The sequence below is a fragment of the Myxocyprinus asiaticus genome, chromosome 19 (assembly GCF_019703515.2).
Source record: "Myxocyprinus asiaticus isolate MX2 ecotype Aquarium Trade chromosome 19, UBuf_Myxa_2, whole genome shotgun sequence".
Taxonomy (NCBI): Eukaryota; Metazoa; Chordata; class Actinopteri; order Cypriniformes; family Catostomidae; genus Myxocyprinus; species Myxocyprinus asiaticus.
The window spans coordinates 41946221-41966214 of record NC_059362.1 but is presented as its reverse complement, the minus strand read 5'-3'; the positions used below and the strand labels follow the sequence as shown (position 1 = coordinate 41966214).

Here is a 19994-nt window from a genome sequence, read left to right as displayed (position 1 = left end):
GTTCTTCACCAGACATTCTGCTATTAAACATGAATTAAAAAAAAAATAAGGCTGACTGATGGCTTCAGCAGAAGCATACGTTATCTATTAACAACTTGTAACTCACTGTAGATCTGTTTTTAAATGTTTATAAGTTATTGTTAAAAATCAGTTTGTCTACAGAGATAATAAACAGTATTTTTACTTCTGGAAACAGATTGTTGCGCTCTTTTGTCGCGATTTACGTTACTGTTGCTTTAAGGCTATCACGTGCTCTATGTGTGCAGGAGATTACATTTACGAGCTCTTGAGATAGTTGAACCTGAACTACAAATAAGTGAGGTTTTTTTTAACGTTTCTGTTCCGAAAGACAGGAAAGTAGTGAAACAAAATGGTGTCCATCTATTGCATGTTTTCTTAGGAAATCAATGGAAAACCAGCGCCAACGGATGCAAAAATGAGATGTGAACAGCCTCGTATAAGGCAGCTGCCTATGTAGCCATTAAGGCCTAAGTATACTTCGGTTTTCCTGCTTGCCGGTACATTTCTCACACAGTACATGGGACACAAATTTCGTCATCAGCACAGTATGGGTGGACAAAGATGTTTTAAATTAAAAATAAAAACGCAATACTAGGAGAAAAGCTTTAGTGTGCTTTTTGGAACACTAACATATAGCCCAATTCTATAAAATTATTGTTTAGCTTACTTTTGAAAAAGTGCCAGAAATTACCAGACGAATAAAGCATTAAATTTAATAGCTGTGCACACAGCATATATACATCGATGGATGGTCCTTATACTAAGACCGAAAGTTTCCCCCACTACTTGGTGCAGGTTGCCAGCTTGAACAGGGCCATGACGATTTGCTTTCAGGTCAGAACCGGTGGCAAACTGCGATAGGCGCAACATCAAGACCAATATTACAGTTCTATCAGAAGGGCAACTGCTCCCTTTTGATTGCAGTTCCTCATCTTCTGTTTGCATTTATTTGTGAAATTAAAATGACAGTAAGCTGTCTAATTTCAATGAATTGTCTCAGTACTCTCCCCATTTTATTAGGGACATCTGGGGGGCGAAAGGTACACAATTAGCGATATACACACATTTCTGCATGGAAAGGGGCAGATTTCTTTTGCGATAAACCAAAACTTATGTGACAAAGTGTTTTTTTTAAGCATGACATCGCCATTTATATCGATAAAAGGCCATTTGAATGGAAATTAACGGCAAATTTCGGTAAAAAATGTTTACACATTTTCACTTTGTTGATAACAAAACTGCGCGAAAAATAGTTGGAAACTAGGTTATTGTGTGGATGAGTTGAACACTTGCGGTAAAAGCAGTATGCTCTGAAACGACCATGCACGAGACAGAATGACATGCTGAAAAGTGTCAGTATACCCTGCCCTTCAGGAAATGAGGCAGCTCAATGGGTTTTGGAACATAGCCATTAACACCTGGATGACGCTTCCTGTTGCCCATCAGACAGCAGGAAATGGAAAATACTTCTCATCAACGTATGGCTCCCAGTAGGCTCACACCTAGACTCTGTCATTCTAGCACAGCATGCTTGTAAGACTGATTAGCCTTGACGTTACAGTCAACGTGCATCACTGTGTGTTTTGTGCTTGGATGCGTTCGCTTCTGTTGTCTTCATGCATTGAGATTCGAGCTGATGTCGCATATGCAGATTTAATGTGGGCGGTGAGGTGTGTAAGTATTGTGTACGCGTTCATCTGGGACAGAAAGGTGAGATACCGTGTTATGTCTCGCAAGTAAGCCAATACCTCTTGCATTTTTAATGAATTCTGCACATGCATAAGCCTTTAAGTGCTTCCAATTTGAAAAGATAGATGTCTGGGGTTGAATGTCTAAGTCATACAATACGTGTTAAGAACAACATTAGGGTGAGTAAGTGATGACAGAATTTTTATTTTGTGGTGAACTATCCCTTTAAGCTGAGTCGACAGCATTTGTGGCATAATGTTGATTACCACAAACAGTTATTTAAGCTCTTCCTTTGTTTATTTAATATGTGATTACAGTAAGGTGTTTACAATGGAAGTGAATGGGGCCAGTAGATCAATTAAAATACATATTGTTTCAAAAGGTATACCATTGGTAACATTACCATTGTAAAGTTATATCCATTTTTACAAATTTGTTACCATGATGACACAATAGCCATGTGAGCAATTTTATCAAATAAAATCATGTTGTAGCTATTCTTTTGAAACAATGTGTATTTTAATGTTTATGGACTGGCTGCATTCAATCCATTGTAAGCAACTTTTTTTTTTGCTTTTATCATAATACAAAGATTGTATTAATTTAAAATCATGTTTATATGTATAATGTTTTCATCTCGTGGCTATACTTTTGAAACAGTGTGTATTTTAATGCTTATAGACTAGCCCCATTCACTTATATTGAAAGTGCTCTTCTGTTACCGCTGTTTTTAGTTATTATTAGTTTTATTTTATTCTTTAAATACACGAGGAATGAGTCAAAATTATTTTCTGTGGTAATCAACATTATGCTACAAATGCTGTAGATTGAACCGGAACTTTCGCTCCCCATTATATATGATTTTGGTGTTGAAAAAATATAGAGTGAACTCCCATCTCCTCATGCATTTAGACGGCACAGAGCTTCTCTATTCTCTAGACATCACTTCTGCACGTGCCCCTCACTCTCCGTGGTAATCAACACCTTTCAATTACATTACATGAATAGAAGGACCCCCTATCCCTGGGGAGTCCTGGACGAGAGAGGGGAAATGTGCTAACGGCATGCCTGGGCACAAAGACAAATAGCTGTATGAGATGGCCAAGAGAGGATAGGGACTGCACCACCTGCATGAGGATCCTGAGGTGTGCGAATTGGCGCCAATTTGTGGAGACCACCCTGACACCATCTGGATGAAGTCTGTCAAGCAGAACCAACGCAACCAGCTTGATCAGAGGATGTCAGATCCCTTTAGCATTGATTGAATGCATGGAGGAGATTGGCGGCGTTAAGCTCATTGACAAATTGAGCCAAGCATTGGAAGGAGTTTAAGCGCAAGATGCTGGATCATGAAAATAAATAAATGAGGCAAATGGATACAGGATCATCTAGAGCAATTTTACTTTATATTGTGTTGACACAGACCTTTTAAAGCTGAAGTGTGTAATTGCTGTGCCACTAGCATTAGCAGATTGAACTGCAAAAATAATGACTTCGTGAACACTCCTGACAGTACATCTGTCATGGTTAGTCAAAGAGGTAGTTCCACCCCAAATTCACATCAAAGTTTTAGTAACATAAAAAAAAACTGAGTAGGGTTTTGACCTTAGCATGAGTTAGCATATGTGTAAGAGGGCCCCATGTTATTTATGGATGAATAATTAAAATAAGTGATGAGTGAGCTGTTATACTGTTGTGCATTGTGTTAGAGGTCACAAAGGGTAAAACAGCCCAACATAGCACTGATAATCTGCTCGGAGTGAAACTTACCTAAAACAAAGCCAAGTATTCCTGAGGGCTTTCAACATTAAACAGATGTAGCTATAACTTAAGTGGACAGGAACACTGAAGACACATTTTCATTTTTGGGTGAATTATCCCTTTAATGTTTCAGGTTTTTGATGTCAGAAATTTTTATAGAGCCTTTTTTGCAGCTTGGTTTTGATAAATTGTCTTTTTTGATAAGTTTAGTTTTATGTTGTAAACCATCTGGAAATAGGCTGTTTTCCAAACAGTTCTTACATGCAATGATGCTGTTACTCATTACTCGTGCGAAGATGTTAACCAGTTATAATAGAGGTTATTAACCAGTGTTGGGGAAGCTACTTTGAAACTGTAGCTTCCCAAGCTAAAGCTACTCATAACTTAAAGCTGAAGTGTGTCATTTCTGCGACAGTATGTCAGTAGCATTTTCAAAACAGCTTTCTGAATACGCCCCTCATCTGCAGTTGTTCAAACAGTCTGATAGTCCTACACCCAGCTCACACCATTGGATGAGTAACGATGTTGGGGTGGGTCTAAGTGGGTCACTCAAAACAAACACAGGAAATTTTATAGTGCCACAGAGACACAGTGTTGACAGCTTTCGAGAAAATTTACCTATGAATGGCTTACATATAGTCGTGTGTACATATTAAGCTGGGATAGCAGAAAGTATTTTAACAATGAAAAAGTTACATGCTTCAGCTAGTTAAACTACTGTCATGCCACTCTTTTAAAAAAGTAGTTAGTTCCACTACATCTGCAATTCATCTATTTGTTGACATTCCCTTACGAAAATGAACCATAATTTTACTACAGAAACCATTATTTGTCGATAAACCATGGTTACTACAGTCATGGTTACTACAGTTTTACTATAGTAAACCATAGTTTCTGCAACAACAAATAAAAAACATGGTTACTACAGTGATGGTTACTACTAATAAAATTAATATAGTAAAACCATGGATAAATTAAAAAAAAGGTTAAACAAAAAGGGTGACAATCGAATTGATTAAATTCATTAAATTGAACTTAAATCTATACTTAATATACACTATTAAACTAGAAAACCTATTTTATATAAAATAATTGAAAAAAAGTGATATAATATCGCATTTAAATAAAATAAATAATAATTACACAATTTAAATAATATAAAATAGTTATTTTATAAAATATAAATATAGTGACAGCAGCGAAACAATATATTTTTCACTTCAAAAAAGAAGGCAAAGTCTCTTCAAGGCTGAGTGAATCAGTGGACCATTTATGTGAACTTGTTAATTAACATAAACCATCCGACTCACTAAAAGGAATCGGAGTTCCCATCGGTAAATATAAGGGAATCGTTTATTTCAACAGGTTCTTTACATTAACTCTGAAAGAACCGATTCACTTAAATTATTTGTATTTCCCAGCACTACATTAGAAAGAGGAGGCGGTTTAGGTGAGTGTGTTTGATTAGTTCCTCAGCTCCATTGCTGCGTTCACAATACAATGTGACAAATATCGTTTTTTGATTCTTCAGCACTACTGGTTGGAAAATATAGCTTCACTACTGTGAAAATAGCTGAACTAAGTTAGCAACATCGCTACTTTTAGTTATCTGTTCCTCAACACTGCTCTTTACATATGGAAGTCTCAAAAGTACAGCCCAAAAAAAGCCGGATTGGATGGGTCAAAGAGAGGGCGGTCATGTAAATCTAAATTACAACTGTTTTTGACGTAAGAAACCTTGACTAACCTTACAAGTGAACTTGAGGGACAATAATTTGTTACAGATGTGAAGAATATTCCCCCTTTAAAAGGCTGTTGTCTACATTAAATTGTGAATTACAGTGACATTTTTCATCTTAGTTTCATCTAAGTTTGTGATTTCTTGCCTCTTTTGTGTCTTTCATGCTTCAGGGTGAAATCTGTCACTGCTGAGCTCTTGCAGCATGCTTTCTCTCCTGCTGGAGGATTGCATATTTTATCGCTATCGTTTAGTCACCGGGCGCAAGAGAGGAGCCCAGGAGAACCAACTAAAACAACCGAATTTAGTTGTTCAGATTTATGAGCAAGAGCTGAAATCCTTCCCCTCGTCTGGTCCCGGCGGACAGGTCGAGCCGGGAGCTCGTGATTATTTTCTATAACCAGTCCAAACTGGTTTGGTGGGGTTGGCTAAAGCCGTACGCTGGCAGGCTTGCGGTGACGGTAGGGGGGCGCTGTGGGAGGGTCCGTCTGCCGTGACATTATTTTAGATTACAGTGTCACTTGGATCACTGCTGCCATCTATAATCCCTGATCTCATTGTCAGAATATGGAAGTGTTCACTGGTATGGGATCTAATAATAATCTATATTATTAGCGATGCACCGATGTATCGGCAATCATCAGTATCTTTGTAGATAATTATCAGTTATCTGCGCTAACGGACATCAGCCGATTGTTTAAAAACAGGCGCTGATCAGGGCCAATTATGTCAATCAAAAGGAGATGGAAAGACGCGTCTGACGATTTGCCTATAACTCGTGCTGTCAAAAAAAAAAAAAAAAAATTGAATTAATTTGAACTGGGATACAATAAGAGCAGAGTTGCAAATTGTAAGCTTTATACAAGAATTTCACGAGGTGGAACTACCATTAACTTTTAACCAGTGTTGGGTTCGACTCAAGACTGAGTCTATAACAGGCTGAGTCCGAATGAATCTGTTCAAGAATCTGAATTAAAATTGTAACCGTAAACTCAACATCAATATTTTAAGCTTATTTTAACCTTCACAACTAAGAAAAACAATTTGTCAATATAAATGCAAAAAAACATATTATTAGTATCCTGCTGAACAAATTTCAAGGTGGTTTCAGAATGAAAGTACATGCTTTAGGTGTATGAAGACAAAACTGTCCTTCAACACAATTCTTATTGTGTTCTGTTGATATTTCAATTATTTGTTGCTTTTTCCCCTCCACTCAAACATAGACTAAAGAAAGTGAAAGCTGCATTAGTCATTACAACCAGAGCTATTATTGTTGTTTTTATTACTACTTAATTTTCAATTTGTCCATTCAGTTTAGTTTAGTTTTATCTAAAATTATGGATGAAATACATTTAATGTAATTAATTAAATACATTTAACGTGTTTAGTACATTTAATAAGTGGTCATATTAAAACATTTAATAATGCCCATAAGATTAATTACAACAACATAAATAAAAACAGAAAAGATCAGATACCATTAAAAAATATATTTATATACTACAGTATTACACTTCACACTTTTCAGTCCTCCTGCTGTGTCCAGGTGTAGCCTACTTCTCTAAAGTCAAGATTAAAAAAACTCACCTTGGACAGACATTTCTTTTCACATTATATTTAGTATGGGTAATAGGTGAATAGAGACTTCTCCCCTCACTTGTGTTCTTCGTTGTATTTTCTGATTTTTATGCCATTGAAACACAAGTGCCAGCTTTACAGGTAACACACAGAGGTTGTGCTACAAATACGTGACGGACTGAGTTGTACAATTTCCATCATGGTCTGTTTCATTCATCATATTAGTTTAAATGTCCCTGATACGTAGTAAATTTGATTTTGTCTCGATATAGTCAAAATTTTCAGTTAGAAATGACTAGCGTAGTAAGTGTGAGTCTGATAAACGTTTTCTATTTAATAATTTGCAGAGTTTGGGAACGTACTTTTTAAAGTGTACTTACATTATTGATATTTCTGGATGAGAGTCGGCAGAGCATGTCTGGCGAATGGCGATCTCTTTCCCGCACACACATACAGCACGGGCGTGTGGGCGAGAGAGTTAAAAACGTACTTTGAAAGAGTGCGTGCTGCTGCTCTCAGCCAGAATAATCACACATAAGGACATATACGTGTGAAAACTGATGCGCAGTATCAAATACACAGAATGTATGATAGTACTAACTGTAGAGAGCACATCAATATGAAGACAAAGCCAAATCCCGGACATTTAGAGGCAATTTTGAAATCCCGGCCAGACGCTTTTTTCAGGTCTGAAAAAGAGGACATGTCTGGGGAAAAGAGGACGTTTGGTCATGTTATGTTATTTTTTTGGTTTGTTTGTTTGTTTTTCATTGCATCACAAATGCCATGGCAAGTCCAAGTCCATTAAAATTGGACTCGTGCAGCCAGGTCTCCTAAGCAACCAAATTGGCCCGGTTGCTAGGGAGGGTAGAGTCACATGGGGTAACCTCCTCGTGGTTGCTATAATGCGGTTCGTTCTTGGTGGGGTGCGTGGTGAGTTGAACGTGGTTGCTGCGGTGGATGGCGTGAAGCCTCCACACGCGCTATGTCTCCGTGGCAACGCGCTCAGCAAGCCACGTGATAAGATGCGCGGGTTGACTGTCTCAGACGTGGAGGCAACTGGGATTCGTCCTCCGCCACCCGGACTGAGGCGAATCGCTATGCGACCAGGAGGACTTAGAGCGCATTGGGAATTGGGCATTCCAAATTGGGAAAAAAAAAAAAAATTTGGACTCGTGACTCAGATTCGAGTCCAAGTCTGGACTCGAGTACCCCAACTCTACTTTTAACACAACTAATTTGATTATTCACCTTAAAGCTTGACACCGCAAGGAATATGATGAGCTTGTTAAAGCTAAAGTGGAGGCTGCTTCAGCATGAAAAGGACAAGCTTCATCATTCAGAATTCAGTTAATGTGAGTTAAAGCTGAAGTATGCCATTTTTACACCAAGAGCGCCACCAATAGGTTTTGCAAAAATAAACATTTTTAAAACAGCTTTCTGAATACTGTAATACCATTTAATACCATCTGCTGTTGGTCAAACAAAGTTATAATCCTGCCCCCAACTCATGCCATTGGTTGAGTAACGTTGTTGGGGTGGGTCTAAGTGGGTGGCTCAAAACAACAGAGCTGTGTAACATACAATGTACTGTATGTACCATGGAGCTATAAAATACCAGTATTTATGTTGAGGAATGGTTTAAAAGGCTTGCCCAGGGGTCGACAAATGAAGGCACACATGCCACCTTTTGCCATGTGGAGGGGTTGGCACACAGGCAATAGCAAGAGTGTGGACAAACCATTCGCGCAACCCACTGAGCGCCAACCTGGCATCAAGCACGTCTCTACACTTTAAGTGGGTCGCACAAGCATAAAGTGTTCGGCTTTGCGTTGTTCGCTCCGTGCAGTGGATGATAGGGGTTTGATCTCTCGCTGGCTGGCAGAAGCTGGCACTGACGGATCACGTGTCAGTCCTCCTGCCACATGTATCACTTCATGTATCAAAGTTTATTTACAAAGCAGAGGATACTAGCAATAAACAATGGTGACTTCTTCTGAATTGCTTTTCATTTCCTTTTAAATTTAGGGTTATTAATCTTTTCTTATGCATTAAGGCCATACAGAGTTTTCTTGCAGTTTACCAGGTCCATTTCTCCTTGTATGATATTCATTTATAACTGGAAGGAAACTTTTGCTCATGTTGGCTGGCTGCGTGCAGCTGCTTTTGCGTTAGACAGCTCTGAATGCTGCACTCCTTGTTCACTCATACTCCAAGGAATGATATTATTCTATTCTTATATATTTATACATAAATGCCTTTTACTTGCCATTAGAGCGGTCAAATTACCGAATTGGCAGAAAACTGCTTACCGGTTGGTCAGTCCAGCCAGCCGCTATAGAGCCCTGAATTTTGTGCTTTCATTCCAAAAAAATTAGACTACATAAATGTTTTGGTATGGATCTATTCTAATGTATTAACGCCTTTATAAGGAATTTACTTGCAAATATTTTTCATAATTCTGAGTTCTTCACTTCACAGTTTTCTTCCAGTGAATATCATACAAAGAGAAATGAACAAGCAATTATCAGTTCTTGAGTTAACTGGAAAAAATGAAAGTTTCCAACTGTTTTTCTATTTTTGAATTTGGATTGTTATGGTCTGAAAAATTTATTGTAAACCATTACACGGACCGAGCCCAATTAATTTAATTCAGAATTCATTTAATGTGACTAAAGAATGTTAATTTCAGTTAATTATTTTCTTCGTGTTTCAGTGTTTTGTGTATAACTGAGACCTGTAACTCTGAAACATGGAAGACATGTAGAGACATAGAGAACAGCGTTGATATTATAGTTATTATCAAAGTTGTAAAATTATCAGTGATTTGAAACAAGGTAGTATAAAAAAAGCGGTATCGGCAGATGTTAGTCTAAATTTACGGATATTGTATCGGCTTATTAATTTTGTATCAATGCATCCCTAAATATTATAATTATATTGATGCTTTTATGCAAAAGGTGCACATATGACATCTAAAGACTGTGTGTTTAAAGGAATAGTTCACCCCAAAATTCAAATACTCATTTCGTTCCAAACCCAGATGCTGTTTTTTTCCTGTGGAACACAAAAGAAGAAATTTGTATTAATTTCCGACTCCCCGTATGCCATAAAAAGGAAGTACATAGTGACCACTAGTCTGTCAAGCTTCAAGAATGTCATAAAACACCATAAATGTAGTCTATATGTCTCTATATTCAGTGTTCCTAGTCTTCTAAAGTCATTATTTACTCTCAAATCGGCATCTCAGTATGCAGCTCTCAAGTAAAATGTGGTACCTACTGTATGGCTCAGGTGTTAGTCATGATGCTTGGTCGTGAGATCCAATGACTTGATGTTACTGACATCCAACCTACGTTATTGAGGGCTGCATACTGAGTTGCATGAATGATTTACAGTAACTTGATTTGAGAGTGAATTATGACTTAAATTTCAGTTTGTTCCTCACAAAAAGCTATCGTATGGCTTTAGAAGATTTGGAATATAGAGCATGAGTCATATGGACTAGTTTTTTGGTGCATTTTTTGGTCCTTTTTGGAGCTTGACAGCCAGTGGTCGCTACACAGTAAATTGTCATTGCATGGAAAACAAGCGGTGTGAAGATTCTTCAAAAATTCTCCTTTTGTTTTGTTTTTTCACAAGTGTTTGGACCGACATAATGACTTTTGGGGTGAACTAATTCTTTAACATATCTCAAGAAGGAATGCAGTGAAGTACACCAAACAGTTTAGTTCTGGGACACATTCGGGATGGCTTAGCCAAGTACATGTAAGGCAAAGTATTGAGGCCATGCTGAGAGCTGGCAGAAATTTCTGAAATCTCTCTCGGGCCTTTGCTTGTGCCTGGCCTCTTGCCTTCTATTGTTTGGAGAACATGCTTGCTAAACAACTGTTGTTCTTTGGGAGAGCTGTGTGAAGGACGTCAGGAGATTTTCAACAAGAGTTTCTTAACTCTTGCTGGGTTCTACAATAGAACATCAAATCCAAACTTTGAAGTCGACACGAAATTAAAAGTGACCCCATTTACATTGATAAAACTGGTCTTGTTGTGCACGAATCATCAGCGTATGTGATTCCAAAGAAAAAAGTGTCTTCATAATCTTTCATTAAAACGTAATAACGTGCTTCGCCTCTGAAACGACTTTCCTTTGCGACTGATGTCATTTTGGTCATGTTAACCAATAGCCAAATAGCTATTTAGGAATTGTTTTAGGCTACTGTTGTAGGCAGAGGTTGCACAAGAAATAATTATTATACTTAACTTTAATGTACTGACTTACTCATGTTCTATTTTTATCTGTCATGTTTTACTTTCTCAGATAAGCCTATATTAAAGGGATAGTTCACCCAAAATGGAAATTCTTTCATCATTTACTCGCCTTCATGCCATTCCAGATGTGACTTTTTTTTTTTTCTGCAGAACACAAAGATTTTTAGAAGAATATCTCAGCTCTGTAGGTCCAAACAATGCAAGTGAATGATGACCACCTGGGCAGGGAGGAGAATTTATAGGAAAAAATGACTTGATCTGTTTCTCACTGACACCTATCATATGGCTTAAAAATGTAGTACCCATTCACTGGCATTGTGAGGACTTACAGAGCTGAAATATTCTTCTAAAAATCTTTGTGTTCAGCAGAAGAAAGAAAGTCATACACATCTGGGATGGCATGAAAGTGAGTAAATGATGAGAGAATTTTCATTTTTGGGTGAACTATCCATTTAACTTCTTGATTATCAAAATCTGTGTTTAGGACTACAGCAACGACTTTGCAAAACACAGGCTACAAGTTATAAGATACTAAAAGTTATATACTAAAATCAAGGACTGCTGAAAAGAGCAAGTCTGGTGAAACATTTAAATACTATTTATTTATTTATTTTTTAAATCAGAGTTGGGAATTGTTACTTTTAAAAAGAGCAGAATGCACTTGGGTGCGCAAAGACTGATGAAATGAAAGACTAATGAAATTAAAATTGACGTACTAGGTGTTTTTTTTTTTATCTGTCAAAATGACAGACAGAATTTTGATTTATCTCTCTGATGTTTTTAATATGTTGTAAATGACTGAAAAAACACAACTTCTGGTTGAAGGTAGTGCTTTTGGTAAATCTTGCCAATAGTTAACACAGTAATTTAATGCTGGTTAATGTAATCAAGGTTATGGCAAAAATAGCACACAAAAAAATACAATAATAATATTAATAATATAATCAAGGTTATGGCAAAAAAAAATAAATAAATAATGATAGATTTGAAATAAGAAAGGTTACTACTGGAATACGTCAAGATACTTTTGAGGGTGAAATCCTCCTCAGATGTGGGTGCAAACACATTCAGAATCTAGTCAGTTGTTTATGGTTAAAATCAAGTCCCGCTCTACTTTTGTTTTTTTGTTTTTTTTCTTCACTCTGAAATACTTTGAGAAGTAAAATGTGCTACGATTACCATTTCATGTTGATTTTAACAAAGAGTTGTAAGTGAGAGCACCTTGTCAAGCTCTGTTCAGGTCAAATCTTGGCTATTTTCCCTACAATAAATGTCTCGCTCTGTGAGACAACAAAAGCGCAGGTGTTCAAACAGCCCTTGTCTGTTTTTTCTATGGACTGTTTATGTAATGCATTGTGAGCATAGAGGTGAGGGGGTCGGGTTGGCTGCTGTCCCTGTCAACTTGTGTTTATAGCATTTAATGCTGACATGAGCAAAAGCCCCACTGAGGATGACTCTGAACAAACAAGCAATCTGACCAAGATAGTCCTCACCATAGCAACCCCAAACATATCACTTCTGTCTGAGAGAGATGCCCAGTGCACGTACACACACAAGAAAACACACATACAATCAGTGATGCCACATGGATTTATTGGCAGACGGAAGCTTAGACTGACATCACTTTTGGAGGCAATTCTAAAAAAATTCACAGACAACTACAAATCTACCTACCATCTTTTGGTATAAGAAACATCTACACTGGCGGCCAAAAGTTTGGAATAATGTACAGATTTCGCTGTTTTGGAAGGAAGTTAGTACTTGAATTCACCAAAGTGGCATTCAACTGAACACAAAGTATAGTCGGGACAATACTGATGTAAAAAACAGCACCATCACTATTTGAAAAAAGTCATTTTTGACAGTCCCCATTTCCAGCAGCCATCACTCCAACACCTTACCCTTGAGTAGTCATGCTAAATTGCTAATTTGGTACTAAAAAATCACTTGCCATTATATCAAACACAGCTGAAAGTTATTTGATTCGTTAAATGAATCTTAACATTGTCTTTGTGTTTGATTTTGAGTTGCTACAGTATGCAATAGACTAGCATGTCTTAAGGTCAATATTAAGTCAAAAATGGCAAAAAAGAAACAGCTTTCTCTAGAAACTTGTCAGTCAATCATTGTTTTGAGGAATGAAGGCTTCCAATGCTTGAAACTGCCAAAAAAACTGAAGATTTCATACAAAAGTGTACACTACAGTCTTCAAAGACAAAGGACAACTGGCTCTAACAAGGACAGAAAGAGATGTGGAAGGCCAGATGTACAACTAAACAAGAGGATAAGTACATCAGAGTCTCTAGTTTGAGAAATAGACACCTCACATGTCCTCAGCTGACAGCTTCATTGAATTCTACCCGCTCAACACCAGTTTCATGTACAACAGTAAAGAGAAGACTCAGGGGTGCAGGCCTTATGGCAAGAATTGCAAAGAAAAAGTCACTTTTGAAACAGAAAAACAAAAACAAAAGGTTAGAGTGGGCAAAGAAACACAGACATTGGACAGCGGATATTTGGAAAAGTGTGTTATGGATCTTAACCCCATTGAGCTTTTGTGGGATTAGCTAGACTCTGCTACAGGAAGTGTGGGGTGAAATGTCATCTGAGTATCTGGACAAACTGACAGCTAGAATGCCAAGGATCTGTAAAGCTGTCATTGCTGCACGTGGAGGATTTTTTTAATGAGAACTCTTTGAAGTAGTTTAAGTAGTTAAATTCTAATTGTAATAATAATTTTTCACATTATTATTGTCCTGACTATACATTGTGATCAGTTGAATGCCACTTTGGTGAATAAAAGTACCAATTTCTTTCCATAAGATCAAAATCTGTGCATTATTCCAAACTTTTGGCTGCCAGTGTATATATGTGCCAATACCAATTGTACCATAACAATATTTTTATTGATTAATAATTGTAACATTGTAATCGAATCTCCAACATATAACATGAACTGTTATTCCACAGTTTTTCTCTATGTAAATATTATGGAAACATTGATGCTAGCACACATACTGTATATGTTTCTTGTACCAAAATGTAGTTGGTAGATCTCTTGTTGTTTGTAAGTTATCCAGGGAAAAAAAGTTATTTAAGTAGGTTTGGGGTGCCACTGAATCTCTGCTTAGTACAATATTTTAATAGCCACCAATGATGTTAAAAGAACCAGCAATACCCGCACACTGTTTAACTAGTAAGCCGGCTGCTGTAAAAATGCTCACATGTGTATTGTATTTCTGCTTGTGTCACGCTGTGAATGCGCAGTCAAATGTGCTTCTTGGTAAAATTGTCCCTTTTGACATGATATTAATGTAAACACAGGTGTTAATGTATGACTGTGTAAGCAGACAGGACAAAAATCTTATATCTCATATCTATGTGATGTGTAAATGCAGCCTAATAGACCTGCTGCTGTCTGTTATAGGCCTATCATTCATTTGTATCAAACAGCAACATTGACAAGAAAAAGAAAAGCGTTTTTTGCTCAGAATGCATTGAATCAGTATTGATGCAGAATATATCTAATAATAGTAAAGTACAGAGTAAAGTTTTTTTTATTTTGCAAGTTTTGAAGCAATGTTTACTTAAAAAAACCTTAAAGGCTACCTTGAATTTGTTAATATTAATATTCAATTTAAACTTTTTAAGTAGAAGTGTGTTTTCAATCGTATATTGATCTATTTATTTTTCCATGTTTTTGGTGCCGTGGGAAAAAATACACTGTAAAGGGGTGCCATAGTTTAAAAACGTTTGGGAACCACTGGTATAGAAGCTAATGCAGATGAAAGAAACAGACAAGGAATGTTTTTTATTTATTTATTTTGTATTATTATTAAAAAGCAAGTGCAATTATTAGTAAGTAATTATTTAATTAATAAATAGTAAGTGCAGTTCTTTAAGCTTTCAGGATAAGCAATGCTTCCGGCAAGTAATAAAGTTTGCCAAGCAGCACAACTTGGCACATTAATATTAAAAGTTTGTTCGCATGTGTGTGCATTTATAGTTATTGTGCAGCGGCTCGAATGTGGCTTATCCAATCAGAATTTAGAGTCTGATCTATCCATTTTGTAAAATTGAATTTAATACAAGATGGCAAGATGCCACTTTTTAAATGCATGATATTAACCCACTATTAAATATGAGCACACCTCAAAATAAAAATATCAGTGCATTAATTCTTAATAATATTACTGAATAGTTGTTGCATTTGTATAGTAGGAATTCTTAGAAGAGTTTAAAGCAAAATTCTTTAATGTAAGTGGGATCTATATTATAATTATTTTAAATAAGTGCTTTTTTACTAAAATATTAGCTGATAAGTCAAGAACCGTCTTCACAATTTTTATTTTATGACTAGTGTTACAATTGCCGCGACCTCACAGTCACGATAAACTCTCTATGGTCGCAACTAGCAACAGTGTTTGCATCTGTCATTCATGTTGACTTGTAACCAACAACCTAGAGGTGAAATATACTGTATATTGGTGAAAGGAATATTCTGGGTTCAATACAAGTTAAGCTCTGTTGACAGCATTTGTGGCACAATGTTGATTACCAAAAAAATTATTAGACTCGTCCCGATCCTTTTCTTTAAAAAAACTAAAATCTGGGTTACAGTGAGGCATTTACAATGGAAGTGAATGGGGGCCAATCCGTAAATGTTAAAATGCTCACTGTTTCAAAAGTATTGCTACAAAATGTAAACAATATGTGTGTTAACATGATTTTAGTGTAATAAAATCACTAGTTTTACAACTTTGTTGCCATGACGACATAACACTGTAAACACTTAATCCATGAAACGACCGTAAAAACGACGATTTAAAAACTTTACAGCATAAATAATACAAAAGTTTTAATTGAAGAATTAATGTAAGTGATTTCGTAAAATTATACTCTTCACATTTCTTCCTTTAAACCCTCCAAAAATTGGCCCCATTCACTTACATGTTTTTTTTATTTATTTTTTTAAAGGAGGGATTAGTTGAAATACATTTTTGTGGCAATCAACATTATGCCACAAATGCTGTGGACTGAGCTTAACTTAGAACCTGGAATATTCCGTTAACATCCAAAGACATAAAAACACTGGACATCCCAAAAATCACTTTTATATTTCAAAATCTTTTTTTTTTTTTACATTTCTTATAAACCTCTTTTTCTCATAGAGAGAGAATTTTACTGACCACATGCTGAAAACGTGTCGTCACTCTACCTTGAAGTAATTTTAAGTGCTACAGTTGTTCCTACTGAATATATTTCAAATTTTCTGTCTCTCTTTTTTCTTGTTTTCCCTCTCTCTCTCTCTCTCTCAGCACATATCAGAGTTGCTGGCCGTGGTTAGACTTCCATTCATACACCCCAGTTACCTGCTGAACGTGGTGGACAATGAGGAGCTGATTAAATCGTCCGAGGCTTGTCGAGACCTAGTGAATGAGGCCAAACGATACCACATGCTGCCTCATGCGCGGCAGGAGATGCAAACGCCCAGGACTCGGCCAAGACTCTCTGCAGGTACAACTCACGATTTTAGCTATTTCTGTTTGAGTTCTCAACTGTTTTTCACAAATTACACTATGTGCATGCTGCTTCTTTTTCAAATGGTCAATCAGTGTTTTTGTCCACTGGTGATGTGACACAACTAATCGTCCAATCAAGTTTGACCCCCCAGATTTTAAGTCAAAAAGTCTGTAGACTTGCATTGATGGAGGGATCCGAGCCATATCTGGGGACCAGGATATTATAGAGACTTGGGGGTGGGCTCTTTTGACTTGGTCTAATAAGCAACCTCCTAGCAACATGTATAGCAACAGACCAAAAATCTGAAGTTAGATTACAATTATGTGTACGTATTTTCACCTGGTGCCAAATACACACCAAAAAGTGGAAGTCGTGTTCAACTGAGGAGACAACAATAGCAACAGTAAGCTGTTTTCCACTATGATCAGTATCAGAAACAGCAACAGTCTGGTTCCCGAAGTAAAAATCCCATTCATTTTTTCCATAGGGAAATTGATTATTAACGATAACTAATAATCCTTTAAAGACAGACCTTCCGAGTTTGTTAATCAATGATTCAGTGGCAAGGAAATGTATGTGAACTCTTTGAAATTACCTGCATTTATGTATAAATTTGTCTTAAAATCTGCTTTGATCTTTATCTATGTTACATTAATGAACAAACATAATATGTTTTAACTAATAACATAAATTATTGTATTGTTCTTGGACATATTGAATACATCATTCAAACATTCACAGTGTAGGCTGGAAAAAGTATCTAAAATCCTAGCAAACCTGGCATCCAGTTAATGAAACGAGATTGGAGGTGTGGGTTAGAGCTACTTTGACTTATAAAAAGCACTCAAACATTTGAGTTTGCTATTCACAAGAAGTATTTGCTGACTAGGACCATGCCTCATAAAAAAGAGATCTCAGAAGACCTACGATCAAGAAGTGTTGCTTTGCATAAAGCTGGAAAGGGTTACAAAGTTAGCTCGAAGAGCTTAGATATTCATCTCTCCACATTTAGACAAATTGTCTAAAAATGGAGACGATTTAGTACTGTGGCAATTCTCCCTAGAAGCGGCCATCCAGCCAAGATGACTCAAAGGGCACACCACAGAATGCTCATTGAGGTAAAAAAGAACCCTACAGTGACAGCTAAAAACTTGAAGGAATAATTGGAACTGGTTAACATCTCTGTTCATGAGTCTACTATAGGGAAACATTAAACAGGAATGGTGTCCATGGCAGGACACCATGAAAGATGCCGCTGCTTTCCCAAAAAAAATAATTGCTGCATGCCTGAAGTTTGTCAAAGACCACCTTGACACTCCACAACACTACTGGAAAAAAAATGTATGGACTGATGAAACTAATTGTTGAATTGTTTGGGAAGAACATACAGCACTACGTATGGCATAAAAAGGGTACTGCATACCAACATAAAAAAAAAACATCCCAACGGTGAAGTACGGTGGAGGGAATATCACGATTTGGGGCTTCTTTGCTGCTTTGGGGCCTGGACCTTTTGCCATCATAGAGGGGAAAAAAAATTCCATTCACACCAGACATCCTAAGAATATGGCTGAGCTGAAGCAGTCCATTAACTTCTGAACGTTGCGAACAGCCAAAGGAGGATCGACCAGTTATTAAATCCATGGGTTCACTTACTTTTTCCACAGTACTGTGAATGTTTAATGGGATTTTTTCAATAAATACATGAAATATTATAGTTGCTTGTGTGTTGTTAGCTTAAGCACACTGTGTTTGTCTATACTTGTGACTTTGATGAAGATGAGATGACTCATGCAGAAAACCAGATAATTCTAAAGAGTTCTACTTATTCTTGCAGCTGTATATGCTTCTGTTGAAGCCATCAGTCCATAACTTTTTTTTTTTAAATCCTATTTTATATCATAATTTCAGGTGAAGAACTTTACTACCCATGATCCTGAAAAGAAATGATCCACCAATTATAGATTTGCATAAAACAAAGTGCGCAATCGAGTCTCCCGACACTCTCAAACTGCTTATGTATGTGTACATATCTGGACGGTTTGCAATATACTTCATATATATTGCTTTTGTACATTTAATCAACAACTTGAAATCAAAAGTTATATATTTTCATCAGGTTTCATTTGATTACATCAATCAGAATGCTTCATGGTATTGTAGTTCATTCCCTCATAAAAGACGTTAAGTCTTGTACCTTTGTCTTTTTTATCAGGTTTTCAAATACGTTTTCACAAACTCAAAACATTTGTCATGTTCATGGCTTACAATTCTTTTATGAAGGATTTTATAAAATCCCTTTGAAAAGAAATAATGGGAAAAATATTTCCGGAGCCAAGACAACTGAAAAAGTGGATGCACTGGCGCTTTATCACTTTATTGTATATTGAGAAATCAAAGTGCATAGTGTTTTGTTTGTAAAGATGGTTGATATTTGGCTAACTGTGGTGGCTAAAGATAATCTTATGCAAAACTAACCTTAATGACTAGCCACTATCACCCTCTAAAATTTGCATTGGACCAAAATCTCACACGTCTGCCTTTTTTGAATCAATAAATGCCACAGATTCAGAGTCAGTGTGGTTATTTTGTTTGTCGTAGATCTCAGTATCTCTGTGGCTGCTCTGACTGTATCTAAAGTCAATCTTAGGTTGCGGTAAAAATGCAACCAAACTAATTTATGGCTCAATAAGGCTGTCCACATGCAGCGCCGTGAATCACTCTCACTCTCCCTGCACCGTTCCAGCTCCCATGATTCCCCCTGCAAGACGTGAGCCCATGAGTGAGCTGTACATTTATTTAATCTTGATATACTGTGGTGCTTTCTCCCTTTTGCCCCTGAGATTTATTGATCTCTACTGACTGCAGTAGCAGAACTGAAGCCCCCTCACTAGACTGAGACCTTTCTCTCAAAAATGATATCTCATACACAAAACACACCTTACAATAACCATTGTCATATTTATTCTGGCCTAAAAGTGAAAGTTCAATAAAAAAATGAAAATTCTGTCATAATTTACATGTTGTTCCAAATGTGTATGATATTTTGAAACACAAAAGAAATACATTTTGAAGATTGTACTGGTCATTTTTATCCATACATTTACAAAAATGACTTTTAAAGTATTATAAAAGTGATCCATCTGCTATATTCCAAGTCATCTTAAGCCATTTGATAGCTTTGGGTGAAAAACAGATTGAAATTTAAGTAATAATTTACTGAAAATCATACGCACTAGCTCTTGTGGCACATTCATGAAAGTTCAAGAGGAAAGACGCAACGTCCGATTTGTGAACGAAACGTTCTTTTGAGTCTGATCTTTTCAATAGATCATTGATCCAGTTCACAAAACTGGTCTGAATGATTCGTTCATGAATGAGACCGATTCACTGATTCAGTGATTTCAAGGGA

General features: G+C 36.7%; 1 protein-coding gene across 1 annotated transcript in view; it reads left to right on the top strand.

Annotated features, from left to right (window-relative positions):
* Window positions 1–19994, top strand: part of LOC127409587 (kelch-like protein 29) — a 337458-nt gene that overhangs the window by 268996 nt on the left and 48468 nt on the right. The window contains exon 9 of the mRNA XM_051644227.1: window positions 16378–16576. Within this exon, the coding sequence (XP_051500187.1) occupies window positions 16378–16576 (199 nt within the window). The remainder of the gene's footprint in view (window positions 1–16377; window positions 16577–19994) is intronic.